This window comes from Balaenoptera acutorostrata, chromosome 17 (assembly GCF_949987535.1).
Source record: "Balaenoptera acutorostrata chromosome 17, mBalAcu1.1, whole genome shotgun sequence".
NCBI lineage: Eukaryota > Metazoa > Chordata > Mammalia > Artiodactyla > Balaenopteridae > Balaenoptera > Balaenoptera acutorostrata.
In genome coordinates this window covers 59,051,955-59,079,402 of record NC_080080.1, presented here as the reverse complement: position 1 = coordinate 59,079,402, position 27,448 = coordinate 59,051,955, and the positions used below count along the sequence as shown (strand labels likewise).

General features: G+C 40.3%; 1 protein-coding gene across 4 annotated transcripts in view; it reads right to left on the bottom strand.

The window, feature by feature from the left end:
* TPD52 (tumor protein D52) overlaps window positions 1-27,448 on the bottom strand; it is a 124,180-nt gene that overhangs the window by 22,010 nt on the left and 74,722 nt on the right. The window contains exons 1-2 of one of the 4 annotated variants that reach the window (XM_007185093.3): window positions 20,714-20,935; window positions 6,920-7,035 (exon numbers count right to left, since the gene is read on the bottom strand). In XM_007185093.3, the coding sequence (XP_007185155.1) occupies window positions 6,920-7,035; window positions 20,714-20,852 (255 nt within the window). In that variant the 5' untranslated portion in view covers window positions 20,853-20,935. Of the gene's footprint in view, window positions 1-6,919; window positions 7,036-20,713; window positions 20,936-27,448 lie in introns of those variants that run through there. The other 3 variants (XM_007185094.3, XM_007185095.3, XM_057531904.1) reach the window with 3 other exon arrangements.

Here is a 27,448-nt window from a genome sequence, read left to right as displayed (position 1 = left end):
GAATACCACAGCAACAATTCCTTAATTATGGAATAATGAGTGGAAAAGTTACTACAAAGCTATGGTAATTAAGATTGTGTTGTAGAACTAAGAGTCCAGAAATAAACCTGCACATTTATGGTCAACTGATTTTCAACAAAGGTACCAAGATAAGTCAGTGGAAAAGAGTAGTTTTTTTTCCACAAATGGTGCTGGGACAACTGAATTTCCATATGCAAAAGAATGAGGTTGGATCCCTAAGTCAGACCATATATAAAAATTAAGATAGATCAGAAATCTAAATGAAAAAGCTAAACAATAAAACTCTTAGAAGAAAACACAGAGGTAAATGTTAATAACCTTGGATTAGGCAACATCTCTTAGATATGATACCTCAAGCACAAGCAACCAAAGAAAAAATAGATAAATTGACATCATCAAAATTTAAAACTGATGTGCTTCAAAGGACAGCATCATGAAAGTAAAAAGACAACTAACAGAATGGGGAAAATACTTGCAAATTATATATCTGATAAGGGTCTAGTATGCAAAATACATAAAGAGCACTTACAACTCAATCACAGAAAGACAAATAATCCAATTAAAATGGACAATGGATTTAAATAGACATTCTGCCAAAGAAGATATACAAATGACCAATAATCATATGAAAAGATGGCCAATACCATTCATTAGTAATTAGAGAAGTGCAAATGAGATACTACTTCACCCCCACTAGGATGGCTGTAATCAAAAAGACAAACAATAACAAGTGCTGACAAGGATGTAGAGAAATTGGAACCCTCATACGTTGCTGGTGGGAATGTAAAATTGTGCAGTTTGGCAGCAAAACAGTTTGACAGTTCCTCAAAAAGTTAAACATGGAGTTACCATATGACCCAGAAATTCCATTCTTAGGTATATAACAAGAGAACTGAAAGCATATGTTCAAACAAAAACCTGTACATGAATGTTCACAGTAGCATTATTCATAATAGCCAAAAAGTAGAAACAATCTAAATATCCAACAACTGATGAATGAATAAACAAAATGTGGTATATACCTATACAACAGAATATTATTCAGCCATTAAAAGGAATGAAGCACTGATATGATTACAACATGGATGAACCTTGGAAACATTATACTAAGTGAAAGAAGCCTGTCACAAAAGACCATATGTTGTTTGATTCCATTTATAGGAAATGCCCAGAACAGACAAATCTATAGAAATAGAAAGTAGATTAGTGGTTACCAGGGACTGGGGAGAGGGAGGATTGGGAGTGAATGCTAATGGGAACAGGGTTCCTTTTTGGGGTGATGAAAATGTTTTGGAATTAGGTAGTAGTGATAGTTGTATAACCTTGTGAATATATATAAATCAAGAACTGTACACTTTAAAAGGATGAATTTGATGGTATGTAAATTATATCTCAAAAAGGAGTAAAAAAAAACTAATGTTTTTTATCTCCATTTTATTTAATTTCTACAACTATTTCAAGCAGTGACTCTAATGTAAAAAACGGAACATTACCATTTGCTTTAAATGTAAATAATTTTATTATATCTAATTATTATTATTATCATTATTATGATATCATGATTATTATGATAATACTGTGATATCACAATGTCATATATGATATGAGGTAAAGTAATAGTATATCTGCCGTATCTCATGGAGTTTTCAGAAAAATTGGATAAACTTCTGATAAAACGTGAATACTATACAAATAAAAGGATATATGCACATGCATCAGAGTTCATGAAGACCTGGACACAAAACCCAGTGCTGCAGTGCACTACCTTATGACCTTAATCTCCATAATCTTGGATTAGGCAATGGTTTCTGACATGTGACAACTAAAGCACAAGTCACCAAAGGAAAAACAGATAAATTCAACTTCATCGAAATTAGAAACTTCTGTGTGTCAAAGGGTGAAAAGGAAGTGAAAAGGAAAACACACAGAATGGGGGAAAACGTTTACATATCATATGTCTGATAACTTCATTTGTTAAATAACATTACATAATCTATTGGGAGATTTAGACCTATATTAAGTGCTATTACTGTTAAGTTAATATTACTGATAATGACATAATTATACTGAGAGCAGGCAAGGATTTGGAAAAACTACTCTCTCACATACTATGAGAAATCTTCTGGATAGCATTTTGGCCTTGTTGGTGTACACGGGAATGACTCTGTGACCTTAAAACCCAGTAGACCCAGGGATTCTACTTCTAGGAATTTATTCTAAAGAACTAATTAAAGAGGTGCCTAAAGGATTATATGTAAGTACTTCCATCAAAACACTGTTCATAATAGCAAAAAAGGAAAACAACTAAATGTTTATAAATAATTTGTCCATTAACTAAAAATGAGCTTGAAGCAATTAAAAAATGGGCTATGTAGCAATTTAAAATGATGTTTTAGAAGATTATTTACTGGCACAAAATTTTTTTTGAAATTCAGTTAAGTGAAGAAAAGTTATAGATGTGTATTCTGATGCCTTCATAAAATACTGAAATATGTTATAGCAATACATACATAGCAAAAAGTCTGGAAATCTGGAAACAGGTAATCTAAAACTTTTACGCTGTAGGTAATTTTAATTTTCTTTGATGTTTTTTTGTGTTTCAGCACTAAACATAAATAACTTGTGGAAAAAGTATTTTTGTTTTCTCTTTTCAAAATAACAATATTAGGCATGTACCACATACTCAATATTTTTAATTCTTACTCTCCTCGTAGGGCTTATCACCAACCTGCCTTACCCATCCTATCCCCACCTAGTTTATAAAAGCTGATGTAAAAAAGTGGATTGAACAAACAGATAAGTGAAAAGGAAACAGGAAACCTGAACAACACTATAAACCAACTAGAGCTAACAGACATAAATAGAACACCTCACCCCAAAACAGTAAATACACCTTCTTCTCAAATGTACACAGGACATTCTCCAGGACAGAGCATATGTTAGGCAACAGAACAAGTCTCAATAAATTTAAAATCATACCAAATATCTTTATCAACCATAATGGAATGAAACTAGAAATCAAAAACAAAATGAAAATTGGAAAATTCATAAATTTATCAAAATTAAACAACATACTCTTAAACGACCAATGAGTCAAAGAAGAAATCACAAAGGAAATTACAAAATACCTTGAGACAAATGAAAACAAACACACAGCATATTAAAACTTATGAGAAGTAGTAGGAGTAGTGCTCAGAGGGAAATTTATAGCTGCAAATGCCTACATTAATAAAAAGGATCTCAAATCAATAACCTAACTCTACACCCTTATAGACCTAGAAATAGAAGTGCAAACTAAACCCAAATCTAACAAAAGGAAGAGAATAATAAAGATTAAATATAAGCAAAATAGAGAATAGAAAAACAATAGCAAAAAATCAATGACATCAAAGGCTGTTCCTTGAAAAGATCAACAAAATTGACAAACCTTTAGCTAGACTGACAGAGTAAAAAAAAAAGAGAAGATGCAAATAACTAAAATCAGAAATAGAAGTGGTAACACTACTACCAACCTTATAGAAATAAAAAGGATTATAAGAAAATATTATGAACAATTGTATGCCAACAAACTAGATAACCTAAGTGAAATGGATGCAATCCTAGAAATTCACAAATGGTCAAAACTGACCCAAGAAGAAATAGACAATCTGAACAGATCTATAACATGTAAAGCAATTGCACGAATAATCAAAAATCTTCCAACAAAGAAAAGTCCAAGACCAGAAGGCTTCCCTGGTGAATTCTACCAAACAAAAAAGAAATAAGGCCAATTCTTCTCAAATTCTTCCACAAAACAGAAGAGAATGGAAAACTTCCTAACTCATTCGAAGAGGCCCGCCATTACTACGATACAAAAGCCAGATAAAGATATCACAAGAAAACTTCAAGTCAATCTCTCCCATGAATATAGGTGCAAAAATACTCAGCAAAATACAAGCAAACCAAATCCAGAAGCATATTAAAAGGATTATACACCATGACCTAGAATACATACACCTAGGATAAAGTGGGATTTATCCTAGGAATGCAAGGATGATTCAACATATGAAAATCAATCAATGTAATATACCATATTAATTGACTGAAGGGAAAAAAAATACATGATCATCTTAATAAGGTGCAGAAAAGCATTTGACAAAACCCAACACCCTTTCATGAAAAAAACACTTAACAAACTAGGAATAGAAGGGAACTTCCTCAACATGAATAAGTGCATTTATAAAAAAATGAAAGCTATCACCATACTGAATGGGGAAATATTGAAAGCATTTCTCCCAAGATTAGGAAGAAGACAGGGATGCCCACTGTCACTGCTGCTATTCAACATAGCACTGAGGTTTCAGCCAGGTCAATAGGGAAGAAAAATAAATAAAGGCATCTAAAATGGAAAGGAAGAGTAAAACGACCTTTAATTGCAGATAACATTATCTTATATATAGAAAATTCTTAAATAATCCACAAAAAATCTATTAGAGCTAATAAGCAAATTCAGCAAAGTTGCAGGATACAAGATTAACATGGAAACTTCAGCTGTATTTCTATACAGTAGCAATGAAAAATCTGAAAAGTAAATTAAGAAAATTCCATTTATAATCACATCAAAAAGAATAAAGGTAACTAAGGAAGTATAAGATTTGTACACTGAAAACTATAAAACATTGCTAAAAGGAATTAAAGAAGACCTAAACAAATGAAAAAACACTCCACATTCATGGAGTGTAAGACTTAATATTGTTAAGGTGGCAATACTCTCCCAAATCAATCCTCATATTCAATAAAAGCCGTATCAAAATCCCAACGGCATTTTTTGTGGGTAGAAAAGTAGATTCTAAATTCATATAGAATTGCAAGAGACCTTAAATAACAATTTCGAAAAAGAAGAAAAAGGTGAAAAAGTCATACTTCTCGATTCAAAACTTACTACAGAGCTATAGTAATCAAAAGAGTGTGGTACACTCAGAAAGACAGACATATAGATGAATATATCAGAATTGAGAGTCCAGAAAGAAACCTTTACATCTATGTGAAATGATTTTTGACAAGAATGCCAAAAGCATTCAGTGAGGATAATCTCTCAACAAATGGTGCTAATAAAACTAAAGTCACATGTGAAAGAATGAAGTTGAACCCTACCACAAACCATACACAAAAATTAACTCAAAATGGATCACAGACTTAAATATAAGAGAGAACTTTTAGAAGAAAACATAGTGTAAATCTTCATGATTTGAGTTTTGGAAATGGATCCTTAGATATAATGCCAAAAGGACAAGCAACTAGAGAAAAAATAAATTGGACTTCATCAGACTTTAAAACCTTTGTGCATTAAGACACTATGAAGAGGGACCTCCCTGATGGTCCAGTGGCTAAGACTCTGTGCCCCCAATGCAGGGGGCCCAGGTTCGATCCCTGGTCAAGGAACTAGATCCCACATCCTGCAACTAAGAGTTTGCATGATGCAACTAAAGATCCCGCGTGCCGCAACTAAGACCCAGTGCAGCCAAATAAATAAATAAATAAATTTTCTTTTGAAAAAAAAAAAGACACTATGAAGAAAGTAAAAGGACAATGTATGGAATGGGAGAAAATGTTTGCAAATTAATTTCTAATCAGGGTCTAGTATCCAGGATATAGGAAGAGCTCTTACATCTCAACAACAAAAAGACAAATAATGTTTTAAGAACATGGCAGAGGTTTGAATAGACATTTCTCCAAAGAAGGCATATAAACGACTAATAAGCACATGAAAAGATGCTCAATATCATTCGTCATTAGTGATATACAAACCAAAACCACAATGAGATACCACTTTACACTCGCTAAGATGGCTATAGTCAAAAAGACAGAAAATAAAAAATGTTGGCAAGGATGTACAGAAGTTGCTGATGGAGATGTGAAATGGTGTCCCTGCTGTGAAAACAGGCTGGCAGGTCTGAAAAAAAAGTTACACATGGAATTACCATGTGACGAGCAATTCCACTTCTGGGTATATCCCAAAGAAATTAGAAATAGGTATTCGAACAAGCAGTTTTCCACAAATATTCCCTAGCTCAGTATCTACAATAGTCAAAAGGTGGAAACCACCCAAATATCCATCAACAGATGAACGGATAAACAAAATATGGAAGATAAATACAATGGAATATTATTCAGCCACAAAAAAGCAGTGAAGTACCAATACAAGCTCAACAAGGATGAACCTCAAAAACATTATACTAAAGGATAAAAGTCAGATACCAAAAGTCACATGATATGTGATTCCATTTAAATGAAATATCCAGAATAGGTAAATCCATAGAGAGAGAAAGCAGATTAATTGTCGCCAGGGGCTAAGGAAGGGAAAACTGGGGATGCCAGCTTAGTGAATATGAGGTCTCCTTTGGATGTGCTAAAAATGTTTGGAGCTAGATAGAGATGATAATTGCACAGCATTGTGAATATGCTGAGTGCCACTGAACTGTACACTTTACAATGGTTAATTTTAAGAAAAAAAAAAAAGGGAGGGAGGGAGAGAGGAAAGTATGGAAAGAAGGTTCAAAGTACCTCTGTCCACAACACTGCCAAGGGGAGAAAAAAGTCAGTGAAGCAGCTGAAGAGCCAAGCGCATCGGGGTTAGTGAGGTCACTTAGAAGATATTCACTAGTAGCCCTCATCCATTTCCCACTTCACACCCCACTTCTCAGATCCACTTTACCCGTACATACCTTCCCTCATATAAAAACCGACTGATCTCACACTCCCTCATCTCCTCTCCCCCTCTCAAGATCTCTAGGAGAGTAAACACATGTTGCTTTCTCTGCCCTGAAACTGACTCTACGATATTACCATGTGCTTTAGAAAAACAAATGACAATATATTAAGTGCAAAACATGAAGTTCCAGAAGGATTGCGCCTTTACCTTTGCAAGTTCTCTTCTTAGCTCTTCTCGCTCCTCCTCTGATAGGGTCTCAGTGGCACTGATAGTGGCAGCAACATCTTCTCCTTCCTCGGGTACTGGGTCTGTTCTCAGTAGACCTTGTTGGAGATTTAAAAAAAAAAAAAAAGTCTGTAAGGTATGAAAGCTAAGTAAAATTCTCCTTTGGGCTCCTCCACTGCCCCAGCCAGAATAAAGCCAATTCGGTTTGAGCCACACCTCATTTTTCTGCACCTTCAAATGATGTGGTTTTCCCAGGAACACACCAAAAAAAAAAAAGTCTGACTTAACCACTAAAAACCACCAAATGACACCCTACCAAAATATGAATTTAAAAAATACAGGCACCCTTTCTGCTTCTATTCATTTCTCCAGTCACAATATACTTACTGCAAAGCAGAAGAGTTAAGAGGCCAAGAATGGGATCTTCCCAAGACTTTAAATGCTTAACTAGTCAATCAGCATGACTAATAATTCATAGTAACCAAAGCAAGGAGACTGTAAATGTCTTTAGCTTCCTCTACTAATCAGATTCAACTCTTAACAGCCTCAATGAAGAACTATCTAAAGAAATTTTATTCCATTTCATTCCCTTAGTTAGTGGAAGTAGGAGACACCTTCTTGTAGCTTTTTAAAAATATGTATCTCATCCAGATACCCTTTTAAAAATCCTAAATTATATACTCAGAGAAATGACCAACACCCACATAATATTTCTACCAAAACACTATTTATGACCAATCCTGCCACACCCATTGCCCTGGAATAGAGCCAATGTCTACTCATCCATCAGGAAGAACTCGGTATTTTCAGAGAGTAGCCAGGAAGGCACCTGCCTCTCGGCAAGTCTCCCCTCTCTTCTGCCCAACCAACCAAGTACAAGGCTAAGAGCGTGGGCAGTGAGGCCCCTGAGCCTTGGGTGTCAAATTTAAGAGGGCACTAAAAAAACTCACTATAAATTATTTTAATATTTTAATGTAATATTTTTTAAAAATCAAAGTTAATTCTAAGAATCCATGGTGAACAAAGTGCCAAATTTTTAAATAGACAGGCTCAGTATGGCTGATTTTTCCTTTTGCCTCAGGCTCCAAAGGTGGCTTTTCACAGCACTGTTACTGATTTTGTCTTTATTTAAAATGTTAGTATGTTGTTCATCATGGATTGCTTCAATTTTAATCTTCTTAAAACACTGCATTAACATAATACTCATCTTGATTGCAGGGCTTTTCGATGCCCCCTTAAATGCTACACCTGAGGCGAGGGCTCGCTCGCCTTACCCTGGTCACCGTCCTGCTATCCATTCCCATTCCCCAGCTGTGGGCGTTCACAGTCTCCTCTGGCAACAGCTTTTTTGCACAGGGAACCAGGAAAAGGTCTCCTCCTCTTCCTGCTCTTGGCCTCTTTTCTGCCAGTGAGCGTTCCAAGGATCATACTGTTCCCCACCAGCCCTCACGTCCACTTCTGGGAAGGGCTGGTTCCACCACAGTGGTGACGTGGCATCCGCCCAAAGCAAGATGCCAGGTGGCAGATGACAGACTTAAGAGGCAGGCAGAGAGGAAGACCGAGAGAGAACAAGCACGCTCTTCGACAAGCAGCCAGCGCCATGGCAAGCCCAGGAGAAGAATACGTACATACATTGTGTAAAAGGTACAAAGACACTTGCACATGATCTATTGTATATTAACTGCATAAGAGTGGTTGATAATTACAATAACAATAATCAGTAGCATAACAGTGCCTACCTGAAAGGTGTTTACAGAATTGTTAAAGGCATAAAAGTAATACAAAACAAAACAACTCAAAAACCACAAACTAGAGTGGCAAATAGGATCTCCTTCAAGTCCTCTCATGCAAAGACAATATGTGACAGGTCCAATCAGTGGATGGAAAGGCTCAGTGAATAGCTGCTTCTGCGGGTCTCCTCTAAAATATCTTCAAGCAGATTGCCCGAGTACTGATAGAAATCTCATCATGTCACGCTCCAGCTTAAAATGGTTCCTGTAGTAGCTCCTTGTTGTTTTCAAAGCAAACTTCAACCTCGCGTAGTTTAGCACACAGGCCTCACTGGCCCCATCCCCTGCTATCTGGCCCTGGAACCTCTTACTGCAGCTTGAGTCATAGCAAACTGTGGACACAGTGCTGTGCCAGAAACCCCTGAGGAGGGTCCATGTGCGCTTGCAAACGTGTGCCCTATGCCAGATTATTCGACAAAGGAGCGTGAGACTGAGGATGGGATACAAGCACACAGGCGGCAGTCGCATGAGGCAAGAGAATAAGAACCACAACAGAGTTCATTACAAACATTGTTTTATTTTTAATGTTTTGCTCAGACCCTCTCAAGTTCTCCAGCTAGGACAGGACCCAACAAAGCGCAACAAAACTCAGGTGCTGGGACTTCCCTGGTGGTCCATGGTTAAGAATCCGCCTTCCAATGCAGGGGATGTGGGTTTGATCCCCGGTCAGGGAACTAAGATCCCACATGACGCGGGGCAACCAAGCCTGTGCGCTCTAGAGCCTGCGCACCACAACGGAGAGCCTGGGTGCTGCAACCAAGACCTGATGCAGCCAAATAAATAAACAAACAAACAAACAAACAAAAAAACTCAGGTGCTAAACCATGCCTTAAATAGCAAAGCCTCTTTCACGCTTTTTAATAAACACTGTTTTGCAAATCTACTTATGGGGGAAGATGCAATATCTGATTACTAATGATGCTTTATGCGTAACTGCCCATTTCCAGAAAGAATCTAAGAGGATTCTGATATTAATCAAGAGCTTAGTTGAGCTACCAGGGAAAATAAGAGTCTCAGAAAAGGGCGTTCTGGGGTTGTCCACAGTTAGCTTCGGGACCTCCAAGATGACCTTGGGATTTTATACTCAGAGTCTAAGAAAGCTAGTAATTACATGTTCTGCTTTTTTCATATTAGCCTGTAGGTGGCAGCAAATTATCAATATTAAAATTTAAAGGCGAGGTTTGTTTTAGGATCATCGACTAGGGAAAAAATTGGAAAATTAAGGACGTGAAGGAAGAACAGAAACACAGATATCGAAATCACCTGGCAAACCTAACAGTCATGACTTAGGAAAATTATTAATAACCACAGCCGCCCCCACAAAGTGCATTCTATTTATATCCAAATCTGAGCTAAGTGGTCCCAATACATTACATCATTTACTTGCAACACTTCTGTGAGACAAGGATCACCATCACCATTTACAGATGAGGAAACTGAAGCTTACAGAGGTTAAGCAACTTGCTCACGGTAACATACCTGAATACATGGTGGGAGTTGGGACTCTGAACCTGAATATTTTTATTTGAAAATAAAACTTCAAATCATTCATTGTACAAAGCACAAATAAAGACAAGAGTAGGGGGCTGAAGGTCAGACTTGGGAGATACCTAGAGGCAATAATAAATAAGACTCTGTAAAAAATGGTAGAGTAGATCAAAAGCAGTCTTTTAATCATTTCCAGCCATATAGTTTCCTCAAACCTTGTTATGTGTTTCTAGGTATTATCCCATATCTTATATGTTCAGTAAGAGTAGAGTATTTATTGCAGAGGTAGAATCTGGCATGCGGGAAAAAAGATATTAATTTCTCATTCATAACATGAAAGTTGGGACATGGAAATGTATATCAGTATAGATTACTGATAACTAATGAGAACCTACTGTATAGCACAGGGAACTCTATCTACTCAGTGCTCTGTGGTGACCTAAATGGGAAGGAAATCCAAAACAGAGGGGATATATGTATACATATAGCTGATTCACTTTGCTGTACAGTAGAAATCAACACAACATTATAAAGCAACTATATTCCAATAAAAATTTTTTTAAAATATAGATTACTAAAAACTATAAATAATTCAAAAATTCTTATTTGATCATTAATTTTAATGTTCTTCCTCAGAGTCTGACAGAAATCTATTTTTAAAAGACAGAGAAGAGGGAGAAAATACGACATACTTATTGAGATCTAATATACCAGCCACCGTGAGGGGAGACACATTTACATATTATCTAAAAAAAAAAAAAAAAAAGCAAGAATCTTACAACCAACACCCAATGAGCGAAGCAGTATTTGTAGTATTTATTTCCATTAGGAAACTGAGGCCCTCTGAGGTTCAGTAATGTGCCCAGAGTCACAGAAATTAAAACGCAGGTCTTTCTGACTCTAAACTCTTGCTCCTTCATGTACACTTTTCATAGAGAAATTCCAAAGAGCAGGGGGCACAAACAGCAGGTCAGAAGGGAAGCTGGAAGCAGAGGGCTTTTCGTTCCCTGCAAGTGTGAGAACACGCGGGGTGCCTGGCTTGAAAGTCACAGATACCATTATCGAGCCTAAGTGACTGCAAATCAGTGATAATTCGTTCCATCAGGTTACTAACATTTTAGCCACTTGCTTAATTCTTCTTCTAGTTGTGCAAACAGATTGTCAGCCTGTCTTCAGTTGCACGCATGGGATCACCCTGAAGAGTTTCATCTGGGGAGGAGAGCCTGGAGCCCACGGACAGGCGAAGTGTTGGTTGCCCAGGTGGGAGACCCACTGCCAAGAGAGCGATGGGGATGAACCAGGAGAACGGTGCCTCTTCAGTCCTGAGACACAATTTTTTCTTCTACATTTTACATCTTTGAACTGGAGATCATTGTACAGCCAGCCGGCTAGGCAGTCCTTGTGGCATCGCTGTTTGTCACCTGTAACTGTGCCTCAAAATGTGCAAAACAGGTGTCAGTGGCTTAGAAAAATCGCAGACCTCTCTTTTAAGGAAGGCTGTATCACAGGCGTTTTGTGAGAGCAAAATAAATAAAACAGACATGGATTATTCCTAACTGAAAGGGAATTCAGATAAGTCAGGCGATGCACGTGAAGATGTTTCAGGAAAACTTGAACTGAGCTGACTTTAAAAAGTATGCAGAGGAGTGTTACGATCAATGTATATGTCAGAATAAATCTGAAAAAATTAGCATAAAATTTTAAGTGACAATTTTACTTAAAATAAAATTTGTTTTCACTTAAGCTAATTTTAAGTGAAAACAAAGCATTGTTTTTTTAGTTTAACTTGCAGCAATTTTTTCCCTTAATGAAATGTAAAATAAGGGTACATCTTAAAATCTGTGGTGTCTTTCATGTGATGGAACATGATACTTTGGACATCAGAAAATTTGTTAGTACTTTGAGGAAAATGAAGTTCTTAGTGTTTTGCTTCAGTGGAAACATGTCTGAGGAGTGAGAACGGTGGGGAAGAACGAGGAAGAATGGGGAAGAGACTTCAGTCTTGAACAGTCTCCAGTTCTAGAAAACAAGGTCCTGACGTCACACCCTTATCTTTTCACCTCAGGACTCACAGCGCCCAAAATAAAGCAAATGTTCATAAATATTTCATTTGAACTGACTTATTCGCTAAAGATTTGTTCCAACGAAGTTTCTCTTCCCCCCCCTCCCCCCGCTCCCCTCCTCCCACCCCATGCATAGCCATCCATTTGCTACATAGTCCCAAAACTTTCAACCAGGGAAGGAAGTAAAGCTTTTTTGATACATATTTAGAACCTACAATTAAAACTAAGCCACAGTTGAGAGTCTGGTGGGTACCTCCCTGCTCAGGTGCAGTGGGTCAGCCCCTATAGCAGAGCCCTAAACAGTTCTCTCCTCCCTTCAGTTCTTCGTCTTTCACCTTTTTTTTTTCCAATCAAGGCCAACTATTTCAAGACTTTCTATGATCATCAACTAAAAAATTTTTAACCATTTTCATACACTTTTAGATCTGAAAAGAATTTTGGATCATTGAAATCCAAACACTTCACTGCGTAAAGACAGGAAACACAGGGCAGAGATTTTTAAAACTAGATGGTGTTGTGGGTTGACTTGCGTCTCCCCCTCCCCCAAAAAAAGATACAGAAACCAACTCCCAGGACCCATAAATGTGTCCTGGGATTTTATACTCAGAGTCTAAGAAAGCTAGGACCCATAAATGTGTCCAACTCCCAGGACCCATAAATGTGTCTTTATTTGGAAACCGGGTTGTTGCAGATATAATCAAGATGATATCATACTGGATTTAGGTGGGCTCTGATCCAATGGCTGATGTCCTTATAAGTAAAAGGAAGTCTGAACACTGGGACCCGGAGAGAACATCATGTAAAGATCCAGAGCACACAGAGACACAGGGAGCACGCTGTGTGATGCTGGAGGGCAGAGACTGGAGAGGTGCAGCTGCCAGCCAAGGCAAGCCAGGGGTTACCAGCGGGAAGCTAGGAAGAGGCAAGGAAGGATTTCCCTGCAGGTGTCAGAGGGAGCATGGCCCCGCTGACACCTTGATTTTGGACTTCCAGCCTCCAAAACCGTAGAGATAATAAATTTCTGTTGTTTTTAAGCCACTCAGTCTGGGGCACTTTGTTATGGTAGCCCCAGGGAACTGAGCCCCAGGAAACTGGGCCCCAAACCCCGTTACCTGTTTAAAAAATAAAAAGGCAATAATCCCACCTAGCTCTCTGGGTTTTTATAAGAATATTTTAAAGGACCATGAAATCAAGCATGGGCACATACTCAGTGTTCAATAAGCATTTGCTGTTTCACTTTCCCGGGTCCTACAAGTCATCCTGGCTATTTCCTCTCTCCTCCTCCACGAAGCTCGATTCACAAGGCTCACTTCCTCACTTCCCATCACTCTCCAACCCCTCCCTCAGCATCTGCCCCTTCAACTAAGGACAGGCCTCCGTCACGATCTCATTTGACATCTCTAAGTAGCGCAGACTGAACCTCACTCTGAAGTCTCCGGTCCTGATACCTCCCACTGCCCTCCCTGGGTTTTTTCCTACCTCTCTGAGATGTGACTCTGTCTCCCTCTCCCAGGAGTCCACTTCACGCTCCACCACCAATCCCACTACTCCCGCCTTAGTCCAGGATCTTCCCATGTTTTGCTTAGATTCTTGCCCCCAAAGCTCCTTGATGGTCTCTGTCTCCTCCAATCCATTCACCGCCCTGCCACCAGAGTGATCTTTCTAAAACATGACTCTGACCACGGCACTCCTTGCCATACCTCCTTGTATGGCTGCCCACCTCCTAGTAAAGCTCACTGCTCTTGACAATCTGGAGCCCACCTATTCCATCTCCTGCTGCTGTCCTCACACCCACACCCACCCCAGTGCGCTCACTGCATCTTCCAAACTGCAGTTCCTCTGCAAACATGTTATTTGACGGGTTTTTTTTTTTTAAGGAACGTATTAAAAAGTAAGTTAAAATAAGCTGCCTCCCCTACTTATTTTTCCCATCTGATTTTTTTATTATGGTAAAATATATAACATACCATTTGCCATCTTAACCATTTTTAAGCATGAAGGTCAGCGGCATTAATTACATTCACAATGTCGTACAACCACCTTCACCCTCTCTTTCCACATCATGCTCTCCTTCTTTCTGTCTTTGCACGTGTTATTCTCTCTTCTTGAAACCCTCTCCTTATTTCCAAGTCCCATTTATTTCGATAAACCAGTAGGAAAAGTCTCCTGCTCTTGGAGGAAATTCTCCGGACCTGGTGACCCGGGCTGCTCTGGGCCTAACACCCTCCGTATGTTGCCTACTGTACTTAGAACACAGCCGGCTGGGCAGAATTTGACCTTAGCACTGCACTCCGAACACGTAGCTTCGGCCCCGCACAGTATCTGGCGCAGAGTGTCTGGCACACAGGAGATACTCGGCAATACTCTCTGAATAAATGAATTGTAGCAAGGCACCCCGTCTCCCATCCTGGTCTACCTTGCCTCTCTTTCTATTTTATGTATTGCATTCTCACTTCACTGCTTTCACCTAAAAAGGTTTACCTATGTAAAACAGACCTAAAATGTCACTTTTCTGAAGCAGTACAACTCTGCCTCATACATAATCTAATAGATTGTTACCATTTGGAGCAGGGCGCCTACCTTCACGTTACAGAGGAGGTGTGTACACAGCAAAGGCTCCGTGGTTGAACAGGTGGGGCGCTAATGGTATCAGAGCAGGAAGAATATAACATCAGCCACTTCCAGGAACATTCAGTTAGGAGGGAAAAAGGTGCCACAAGAGAAGTGTAAGGTACCGGCTACTGAAGGCTGAACGTTAACACTGTCTACCCAAGAGAGAATTTGTAAGAGGATGATCAAGGCCTAGAAGCTTCTCTGGAAAGCAAAACTGTATACACCTCTCTTACACAGTCTTCAGAGAGGCAACGATGGCTTTAAGACAAGAGGAGGAAGAAGAAACTTCGGTCTCTGGGGTTGTTTTCTTTAAGCACATCCAAGAAGAAATATGCGGCCCCTTTTTTTAACCTAGAGATACCAAAAAAAAAAAAAATATATATATATATATATATAAGACATATAGTTCAAAATATCTTTAGTGGTCATATCCACGAAGATCACAAGATAAAAATTTTTCCCCTTAAAAGTCTGTGCTTGGGGCTCCAACTTTCTGTGCCTTGTTCTTTGTTTCCGGATGTAACAAAATCCAGAAGAGGGGGAGGAATACTTGGAGGTGCTCACACCAAAGTGGTTATCCTTAAGAGACCCTAAAAGCAAAGGATCCACTTAAGACGGGGCTTCCCAACTGTGACATGACGGACACTGAGAGCAGCACAGTTCTCGGCAGGGGGCATCCTACGCAGCGTCCCATGGGGCAACCCAGGCATCCACCCACTCGGTGTCTGCACCATCCCCTCCTGCACCCAGTGGTAACAACCAAATCGTCTCGAAATCTCCTCCAGAAGTGGCCAAATGCCCACAGTGGGCCAAAAGTGCCCCACTGACTTCAGGCAAGGGAGCCTCTGACACCTGCTATTTGACTTTGATTATTTTCAGAAGAAAGAGATTCAGGAGTACAGGCCGTGAAACCTTGATACTCCTTAAGGTTGTGATTTTCCCATATTTGCTCATGGTGAGAACAGTAAAACCTTAGGAGAGAAAAATGAGTGGAGTAATTGTCGTGGAGACAGCAAGCAACAAGAAAGCTGAGGAAACTCAAGTCACTCCACCGGGGGGACGACCCAGGAACCCAGGAGATGAACTGGGCAGTGACAGGGTCATCAAAGAGGAAATTCCTGCAAGCCGGGGAGGGGAGGCAGACAGCACCGAGGCAAAAGGGGGAAGAGAGCTCTCTGGCCAGACGGGCCACCGTGCTCCTGGGACTCAACTCTGAACACGGGGCCCGACACAGCAGTCAACTTCCTGCCCAAGAAAAAAGGTCACCCTCCCCGAACTTCGCTTCCCAGGAAGAGTGGAGGAGGAAGAAAAGACAGCAAAGGGAGAATATATTCTTATTTTCAAATGTTTCATGCGTCTCTCCAGATTTTTTTTTTGGGGGGTCTGCAATATATTGTAAAGATGAATAACTAATTATGGTTAATATAGAAACAGAATTTTAAAGTCCTAATTAACACAAGTGTGTAAGAAACATAATGAAGAACACATTCTTTGTTAACGAGGAAAGAATTTATCTCAAGGCTTTATTTCCCAACACACTTGCTGGAGTTCCAAGAGTTAGAACCAATCCCATAGCATGCAGTTTTCACCATACCAAGAATCTCTAAAATTTGTAGCCAGAATCATATTGATAAAACCGGTTAACCTCTCTCCAGATATTCTTAAACTGACCCTTGAATCTCTTTCATCTTAAAAAAAAAAGAGAGAGGAAAAAAAATCTTTAGCCAATTATTTCAGAGCCATCTGTCCCCACAGCCCCAGTCAAGTGTAAAACTGGTAAAACTGGGGCACTCCATGAAAGGGGGTGAAAGGTCAGCCATGGAGGGATTTGGGGATCCCCAACGGGGAAGTCACTCCATCCTCAAATTTCCTCTGTAGGAATAAGAAGTTTCTACATCTCTTCAATTCTGCTCGGATTTTTATTTTGTAAACCATATATTTGCGATTTAAGACCTTGACAATCCTGAAAAACTTTCAAGAAGTGATAACTCCTTCCCTAAAAAGAAGAGAGAATGGCACAGAGTAGAAATCAAGAAGGGGAATAAAACAGAATGAAAAGGACTCACAGCTAAAGAATTTCAGTTCGAGTTTTTTCCGTGTTTTTAGAGTTTCAAATACGACAGCACAAAACTAAAATGTCAGAGTTTTAAATGGCTCCCATTTCCTGAAACCACTAGAAATAACCAAAGGTTTTTTTTTTATAAACTAGGGCTGCATCTTTCTGTACGTTAGAAAATCCTTAAGAGAAAGAGTGAGTCTACATAAATAACATTTGGGAAGTTTTCCTTGTAGATGTTCACAGGATGGAAGAGAAGAAGGCAGCCAAGGAAACCAGCTGTGAGACCACTTTGCTGACCGCATGGCAACATGGAAAGTTCAGGTCCAAGCGGCACATGAGGAATCAATAAAGTACCCCACTGTAAGACCCTTGACCAAAGGAAAGGTTATGCCTTAAATGATTAACCTGTTGTATGATATCCGTTACCAGACAGGTGGAGATTTCCTGTGATCAAAAAACAAACAAACCAAAGGAAAAAAAAAAACAACAACACTGGTTTGAGAACTGAGGGTGAGTGTGAGTCCCGACTTAGGCTAAACTTTGTGATTCGGGGACTTCTCAACACCTCTCTTGGCCTCCATGTTCACATCTGTAAAATGAACTGCAGTGTGATTTACTCTTTGCCAGTTTCATTTCATTCATTCATTCATTCACTCATTCATTCAACCAACAATATTTGTTGAACCACAGCTGTCAAGCACTGCTCCAGGTGCTGGGGGAAAAGCAGTGAACAAAGACTGACACCCCTAATGGAGCCTGTATTCCAGAATCTGAAATCAGTGTTTTTCAAACTATGCACTGTGAAATCCATTTAGCAGTACCAAATGAGCATTTTTAAAAGAAGAAATGGGATAATATCAGAGTACATAAATTACATACATAAAATATCAGAGTACATCACACATAGTAAGGATAAGTTCTGTTTCACAGGATTCTGCTTCAGCTATTGACATTTGTATCTATGGCAGTTGTGGATCAAGAAGCATAAGGCATTTCTGAACGTGGGCTGGCTGTATCAAGAGAGTTTTAAAGTCCCTGATAAAAGACCTCTTTTTGTACCAGGCACTGGCCCTCATCCTGTCCTTCACTCAGATTGCTTCTGAGGAACATTCTGCTTACAGATTAAATCTTGTTACCTTCTCATTTGCCCCATGATGGCATTTTGGATAAATATCAAAGAATATGTTTTTCAGATCAGTGTTCCCAGCCTTTCTGAGTATGATTCCTTTTAACATCAGTCCTTTTTGTGCACTACTTGTCTGCTGATTAGGAAAATACATAGTGGTCAATAGCCACGTGAGCTTTTAAATGGATTTATAATGTAGGTATCCATCCTAGGCACTCCTATCTAGAAATACAAAGGCTGCACATATACAGAAGACACTACGCATTCCATCTACGCCTCACAGTTGATGTTCAAACAGATTTGCAGGCTTCTTGTGCCCCGAGGAGTCCTGGGCACAGAGAATGGAGATCCCCACTTTGATTTGCTTATTTTAGAATCATCATGTTCTTACTAGGTGACTGCTTATGGTGGTTTCTGTTTGTTTTACTGCTCTCTCCACTGTTCCTTTTTTTAAAAATTATCACAAACTAATAAATCTCATGAGCACTGGTGGGTACATGAGTTTGTTTTCAGTTTTTCTTATTCACTTGCTTTTTTTTTTTTTTTTTTATCATTCTGTGTCTAATCCCATGAGCCCAGACTCTTACAGACTGCTAGTAGGAACTGGGGAGGTAATTGTTCAAAATTTTCCTAGAGACACACTCAACCCTACCCACTGCTTCTGTTTTAACAGAAAACATCCAAAGGCAGCAATTACTACAGCTGGGAAAAGTAAAAGGAGGTGGAACAGAGACATAAAAAGACTGAGAGATACCTCAAACAAGCGGCAGAATCCTCCTGGGAATCTCGAAGTCTTGCACACTGATCACCAAGATCTACCTGAGGTCAGGTCACTACGGTCCCAGCTCCCACGGCCAATGTCACTTAGGCTTTACTCTGTCATTGAGCTCTAACTTCCTACTGTGTGTTGCTCTTGAAGCATTTCCTACACATAGGACTGAGAGTGAGGATGGAGGAGGTCATCCTTTGGGGGCAGGCATAGCGGAGGATGCACTTTCCTGCAGAGGTCCACAGTGGGCCACAGGGCCGGGGAAGGACAGCAAAGGACAGGGCTTCCTGGCAACCCGACTCCCCCAACAGACACCCAGCTGCTGCCTGCCAGTCCCCAACTTCTGGAGGTCAGCTCTACCCTGTTACTATCAACATTTTTCCATTCCTGGAAATCCAAACTACACCCCCATAGGTGGCCACGGATTGTGACCAGTGGTGAGAGGCATGCTGCTTTAGCATGTTCCCTAAAATACTTACAACTAGATTTCATGTTGTAGCCTTTACCATCTTTTTTCTAAATTACCCACTTTTTTTTTTTTTTTTTAACTCCGGGTCTCCAAATCTTGTGTTTTCCCCTATACTCTTTTTTTTTTCTTTTTAAATTATTATTTATTTATTTATTTATTTTTGGCTGTGTTGGGTCTTCGTTTCTGTGCAAGGGCTTTCTCTAGTTGCGGCAAGCGGGGGCCACTCTTCATCGCGGTGCGCGGGCCTCTCACTATCGCGGCCTCTCTTGTTGCAGAGCACAGGCTCCAGTCGCGCAGGCTCAGTAGTTGTGGCCCACTGGCCCAGTTGCTCCGCGGCATGTGGGATCCTCCCAGACCAGGGCTCGAACCCGTGTCCCCTGCATTGGCAGGCAGATTCTCAACCACTGCGCCACCAGGGAAGCCCCAAGTTACCCACTTTTTAAGTTTAAGAAGAGCGACATGTGACCTACTCTTCACTAGTAAGGGAAACATTAACTTCTAGGAAAATCTGCTTACTTCTCTGGCAAGTCACGGAGGTCGTTTAACCGTCTCCAAGTGTTAGCTGTAAAATGAGGGGATTGGCCTGGACGTGGCTGAGGCTGCTTCCAGCTTTGTGCTGCCGGTGCCGATAAACTAAGCTCTTCCCTGATGGTGCCTCCTGGCCTGCAGAGCAATCTCATAGCAGCACGTGGGAGGCAATGACTGCTTCCAAAGGTACAGCAGCTTTGAGTTTTTCTCTTAAAATCTCTCACCTGGATAGTTCTGCATGTTGCTCACAGTATTCCAGAACAAAATCCAGGTCCTCCCTTAGCCGAACCTTGAATTTAGTCAGTGCTTCAGATGCTTAAGCCTCATTTTCGCAAAGACAAAATTGGGGGGAGGGGGGATCTTCATAAATTACATAGGTGACCAGAAGCGTTCGGATTCCCCCATTTTTTGTTATTTATCAGCTCAGTGAACTCAAGGTGATCAGAAGACCTCTAATGCCCATACAAATAGTTCTACCTTTAAAATCTACTCAATATTCTGTAATATCCTATATGGGAAAAGAATCCGAGAAAGAATAGATATATGTATATGTATAACTGAATCACTCTGCTGTACACCTGAAACTAACACAACATTGTAAATCAACTACACTCCAATACAAAATTAAAAAATAAATAAAATAAAATTAAGTTCCCATTTATTTATATATATTTAAATATATAAACATATATTCTAAATATTTAATGAGCCATCTAGCTCTCTGCTTGGAATCTGTAGCAGCTTTACGAACTAGCGGCAACAGAGCAAGATCCCGGTACCTTTTTACACTAAGAATTTTAAGGCCCGGCAAATCCCAAGTTGTGTACAGGTTTCATTACAGCAAACTTAACTTTAGAAAACTAGTAGTTACCAAACTTCTGAAGAGTAGGTGATCCTGGTGGGGATGTATTTCCACTAGGAGACAAGTAGAGATAGTTTCTGTTCACTCCTGTGTTAAAATCAAACGGCGACTGGTAGTCCTCGTAAAAATCCATCTCTCTACCGTCCATTCCAGATGAACGCAGAACGCATAGTTCTATCACCGCCTGCTATTCCTCGGTTGAGCGCTGCTCTGCCCGTATTCCCTTGGATCACTGCACTGGGCAACCTTGCGAAAGAAATCAAGCCCAGGTTTCTGAGAGCTTGGCTTCCTGGCCCAGGGGCAGCCGTCACACCCTTGGGACAAGCGGGCTGTTTAATAAATGACTTCTCCCCAGCAACCTGAGGAAAGGCTCTAGTCACCACCTGCTGTTCATTTCAGCCAACAACCAACAACCTGGACAGGAAACAGAGTTTTCTGGAGCTTTCTTCAGTAAACAAAGGAGGACCTGGTGCCGCAACATGGCCCCGATGTACAAACAGTTCAAGCAAATGTCAGACACTGGCAGACTGACAAGAAACTACAATTTATTATTTTTTTAAATCGCTCAGCTGACCACAACTACACCAGGGCAGACTTAATCTTCTAGGACAAGGAAGGATTATCAGCCAGTAATCTCCCACAAATGCCATCTGGGGGCTACTTTTTTTCCACCCTGGATTAGAGTGGAGTCCTGAGAGCCAAGCTTCCTGGTTAAGCGACCAGCTTTCTGTGTGTGGCTTGGTAGAGAAATAAAGCTCCATTTCCAAGATGACTTTATCGAAAGCAACGTCTGGCTTTAGTGTAACAAAAATGTCAGTCTGACTTGTCCTCCTCTCCTTTCTTTTCCTTCCCTTCCCTTCCCTTTTCTGCAAAGATGGTGTTTCCGTTTCATGTACTGAGAAGAGAAGAAAGCCATGCAGGTGAAGCGCCCAGGTCCCTTCCTTGTTAACCAAGGTCAGGCCTGAAAGGGTGGCAATAGCCTGGGTGAAAACACGCCCTGCACAGCAACCGTCGGGGTTGGCTTATAAAACAAAACTTCTAAGTCACCAGATCCACTTCCCAGCCTCTTCACAGACCCTTTCTGAGCTAACCCTGGCCTTTGCCAGAGTGACAGCATTTACGGTTCAGGCTGCTTTCACCCACGTGGCTCAGCTCATATTAAAGAGGTGAAAATAAAAGCAACCCCTCCCGTAGGCAGGAGATGGTCTGTTACTGCATAACGAAAAAACAGCTGTGTTCTACCTTTTCAAATCCACCTGATAAAACGGGAACTCAATATATTGTCCCTGGATTGGAAGCAAATATGAAACAAAATATTTTAAGCATGAAAAAAAAAATCTGTGGCTAGTGTATAAAATATATATGCACCAAGACAGTCTATATTCATCTTAAGAGTTATCTTCTATTTTTTTTTCTGTTAGTCTCATGTTGTACTCTATTTTTGGCAAGTCTAAAAAGTTTACTTGTAACAACAACAACAAAAAATCAATCTGTATTTTTCTCCTAAGAGATACCAAAATTTGGGCAACTATAAATGCTGTTTATTCTATATTTAGAAATAGAATAAATGGTTTCTTTTTTATTATTGGAAAAAATGAGTTGGCTGGTTTCTTGAAATCCATAGTATCTCTTACCGAGATAGGGCAGGCATCCCAGTTATGTTCTTGGACTAGATGTGGTTAATGTGGCCCCCGACCCTTTCAACACTCTACACGTGGTCACCAAATCACTGGTGGAAAAACACATTTCTCCATTCTCATGCTTCCTCCTTGAGCCACAAGTGTTAGAAAGTGTTACAGGCTGATTGTTTGTGTCTCTTCACAATGCATATGTAGAATCCCTAACCCCCAACATGATGGTATTAGAAGATGATTAGGTTTAGATGAGGCCAAGAGGATTGGGCCCTGATGGGATTAGTGTCTTCCCAAGAAAAGAAGGAGAGCTAACTCGAGCTCTCTCTCCACCACATGAGGACGCAAGACGACAGCCATCTGCCAACAGGAAAAGGGCTCTCACCAGGATCAAATCAACCAACCTTGAACTTCCCAGCCTCCACAACTGTGAGAAACAAATGTCTGTTGTTATAAGCCTTCCAATTCTGTGGTAACTTATTACAGCAGCCGGAACTAAGATAAAAGATATTAGCACCGACTCAGGTAACAGAGCAAGCCGCAGCCACCTCTATGCTCCTCAGAACCCTCAAAATTCCCATGTCCTTGATCTTTGGTGTGGGCACCTATGCTACACCCTCTGCCTGAAACGCCGCCTTTTTTCTGCCTGCGAAACTCATTCGTCTTTCAAGACTCAGGCAGAAACGCCATCTCTTCTCGGAAGCCCTGCCTTCTCCAGCTCTCCCGTCCGCCAGCAGCACACAGGATGTGATGTGTCCACCTGTCAGTCCCTCTGGGCCTGGACAGCCTCCCCTCCAGGGCAGGGGCTGCATTCTGGACTGCTGTCCTCGCTCTAATCCACGTGGAGTGAAGAAAGGAAATAACAGCTTATGCAGACACTGCATGCCTTATTTATAAACATGGGGATTCCGAATTTAAATGATGTCTCAAAATTTTTACTCTACTTGTTTAGGTATCATCTTAGGACCGTTATGTAAAATCTGACTCTTTGAACCAGCTGTAGTTCTCCAGTCAGATCGCAGTCAATACATTCTAGCACGTGAGGAAAATAAGAACAGCGAACCAGAGGTGGGAAAAGCATGGGATACGTTAATGGAATGGCAAAAAAATTCAGTTGGCTCAAGAGTCACACACTAAGTAGAAGGGAGCTGTAAGATATAAAAAATGGAAGTGTAGCTTAGGGACAGACCATTGAAGACCTTGAGTGACAACCTTGTATACTGAATATAATGTGCAAAAAAAGCCACAGAAGGTGTTTGAGCCAGGGGGAAACAGGATAAAATGTTTTATAAAGACGACTCTGGAAACAGTGTATAGGATGCACTGTAGCTAGAAAGAGGCTAAAAGAGGGGGGACCCAGAGTCTACTGCCACAGTCCAGGCAAGAGGAATCACCTCCACGTATCCCTCCTCTATACTGAAGTACCACCAAGAGCTCTTCATCCAACGTGTACACATAATACGCCTTTTTCATCCTTTCCCTCTTTTCGTTCGTCACTGACCACACCGACTTCGGACCTACCTGAAGCGTTCCCGTACAGCCCAGCGCCCCACAGTGTGGCAGACGTCTCCTGTTTGTCTCTTTAGCACCCGCTTCTCCTTGAAGAATCCCGCTTCACCTGCTCCACAGGGTTCCCAGGGGAGAGCCTTCCATGGTTCCCGCCTCTGCCCCTGGGCACAGGCGTGGGCTAGCGCTTCAGATCTGGCCCATGCAGACATCCCAACCCCGTGCTCACAGGGACTAGTCTAAGGGTACACATCTGACCCCAAAAGCACCAAGTACAGGTCTTCCCTGATGTTTACTCAGTGAGTAATGGGAAAAAGTGACTCTTCCTATAACCTGAACTGTTGGGATGTCCAGCTGGGGGAGCTGAGAGCTCCTTCTGTCCCCATGCCAACAGGCAAGAGAACCAGTGCAGAAACTGGGAAGGGACAGAGGGAGAATCGGTGACAGCAAAGGGATGGAACAAGAGCGTCTGAGTCCCCAGATCCAGCTACCCTGGGGTTCCCAGTTATGAAACAAATAAATTTCGATTCTGCTTCACTTACGGTTGGAGTTGGAGCCTATCAGTTCAATAGAAAGAATCCTACAACACCTACTTTCCAACATCTCACACTATTATCCCACTACGTTTCAGCCAAACCTCATTTTTCCTATTGCTTGAATACATCCTAAACTTGGCCTAGGCAATTTTCTCGAACTAGTCTCTTTTCCCTATATTTTTACCTGTCAAGTTCCTATCCACTTATCAAGTTCAACTTAATAAGTCACATATGAATGATATATATACAAGGAATGTCCACTTTAGTGCTATATAAAATGGAAAAAATAAACAATACAAATGCTTCCTAAAAGTGGATTATTTAAATGCTAAATAGAACATTCACGTAATAGAAAACTATGCAAACATGAACACGATGACATAGAAATGTATATATTTACAGGGAAAGATATTCTTGATATCAGTAAACAAAGCAGGTTCCAAAACTGTTTGCACTGCATGATCCATAACTCTGTGATAACTGGAGAGACCAATCAACCAAAAGAGAAAGTGGGCAGAGGGAGAAATCCCAGAAAAGTGTGTATGCACTGCAGTGCCAGCAGAGGGCACCCATGGGCAGCTCAGAAGTTAATATTCCAGCCAGTAAAGTGTACACCACAGAGCAATAACCCACCGGATGACTCCTGTTAGTGCAAATGGAAACGGAGTTAAGTACTAATGATTACAAAGAATATTAAGTTTCTACCTGCCCATTAACACATCATTCAAATATGTCTAGGTAGGCTCTCCCTAATTTTGGAAGAGTTCAAGAGATAGTGTATGGAAAAGCTATGTAACACACAAAAATTTACTTGGAGGGAGCTTGAAGGGCACACAGACAGACGATGCAATTGCCCAACAGGAGTGCCAGGCCACAGATATCAGATCCTGTGGACATGTCATAATGACACAGCAGCCAGCTGGCCAAATATAGGACAATTTGATCACCAACATAATTAAGGATAGCAGTGGATTATAAACCATTAAAAACAGGAGTCCAAGAGTACATATCCGATGGTTAATTGCATGTGTCAATTTGACTGGATCACGAGGTACCCAGATATTTGATTAAACATTATTGTAGTTGCATCCGTGAAGGTGTTTGTGGACAAGATTAACACTTTAATCGGTAAACTGAGTGAAGCAGATGGCCCTCCCCAAAGTGGATGTGCTTCATCCAATCTGCTGAAGGCCTGAATAGAAGAGTCACTCTCTCTGCCTGACTGTCTTCGAGCTGAGATATCAGTCTTCTGTGTCTGGACTTGGACTTCTAATGAAATTTACACCGTCATCTTTCCCGATTCTCAGGCCTTCAGACTCAAACTAGAAGTACAGGAGTGCCCCCCTTATTAGTAAAGAATACGTTGCAAGACCCCCAATGGGGGCAGAAACCATGGGAAATTTTCCTATACATACATATCTATGATAAAGTTTAATTTATAAATTAGGCACGGGAAGAGATTAACAATAATAATAGAATGATTATAAAAATATACTAATAAAAGTTATGTGAATGTGGTCTCTCTTTCTCAAAATACCTTATTATACAAATTTAATGCCTTTTCCACCTTAACTAAGGACTTACCATGCACTGTGGCTGTAACTTTCGCAGTCTGAGATGCTACAGCAAAACTAGCACGAATTTCTTTTTCCTTCTTCACAATTTCACAAATAGAAGATTCATTCTTACCGTAGATCTTGTCATCCTCAGCATACAATATTTTTCTTTCCTTAATTAGTTGAGAACTTTCATCTTTTCACTTAAAGGAAGCACTTAAAGGCTTCTCTTTGGCAGATCCAAATTGCCAGCATCACTACTCTTGTGCTTTGGGGCCTTTATTAAGTAAAACAAGGGTAACTTGAACACAAGCTCTGTGATACCATGACAGTCAATCTGATAACTGAGATGGCTACCAAGTGACTAGCGGGCAGGATACACTGAACAAAAGGCTGATTCACATCCAACGTGGGGAGGAGTGAGACAGCACGAGTTTTCACCACACTACTTGGACCTGTGAACAATTTAAAACTTATGAATTGTTTATTTCTGGAATTTTTCATTTAATATTTTATAACTGCAGGTAACTGAAACCGCAGAAAGTGAAACCACAGATAAGGGGGAATTACCGTATATCATCAACCTTCTTGGGTTTCCAGCTTGTGACTGCTTGGGACTTCTCTGCCTTCATAATTGTGAGGCAATTCTTTACAATAAATCTCTTATTTATATATATAGATGCAGATATATAGATATAGATATAGATATCCTATTGGTCTATTTCTCTGAAGAACCCAGACTAACATGTCGTACAAATAATAAGTAGATCAATAAAGAGGAAGAAGGAAGCCTCTTACAGAAGAACGCTGCATCAACCATCACCATAAAGACTCAGGCAAGAATCAGGAAGAAAGTTTTAAAAGTGGGATATATATACAGTCTTTTGGGGCCTCCCCACAGATTAATTAGGTGTTGGAATGGAAAATACAGTAACAACACAGGGGAGAAACTGAACACTACCTTTACTGGATGATCAACATTGCTATCACCCGAGAGGCAGGTGGACATGAGTCTTCAAATGTGATACCCTGAATACTTATGAGGTATTCATGCTAAGAATGCAGAACCTGAATCCTATTATGAGGAAACATCAGACAAATCCAAAATGAGAAAGGTTCTTTTTTTTTTTTAAAGAGGAAGAGGCTGCATTGTTCAAAAATGTTGACGTCATAAAAAGCTGTGAAAATGATCCACATAAAAGGAGACTAAAAAGACATAACAACTAGAAATCATACCTAATCCCAGATTGGGTCCTGAACCAAAGAGAAAAAAGAAATTCCATAAAGGACATACTGGGTCAGTTTAAAAAACTGGAATACAATGGCAGATGAGATAAAAGTATTGTATCAATATTGAATTTACTGAAGTTACAACTGTACTGTGGTTATGTAAGAGAATATCCCTCTCCTTAGAAAGTACAAATGGAAGGATTTGGGGGCAAAGTGCTATGATGTACGCAACTTTCTCTCTAATGGTTCAGAAAATAAAATACTATGCACGTGAGAATGATAAAG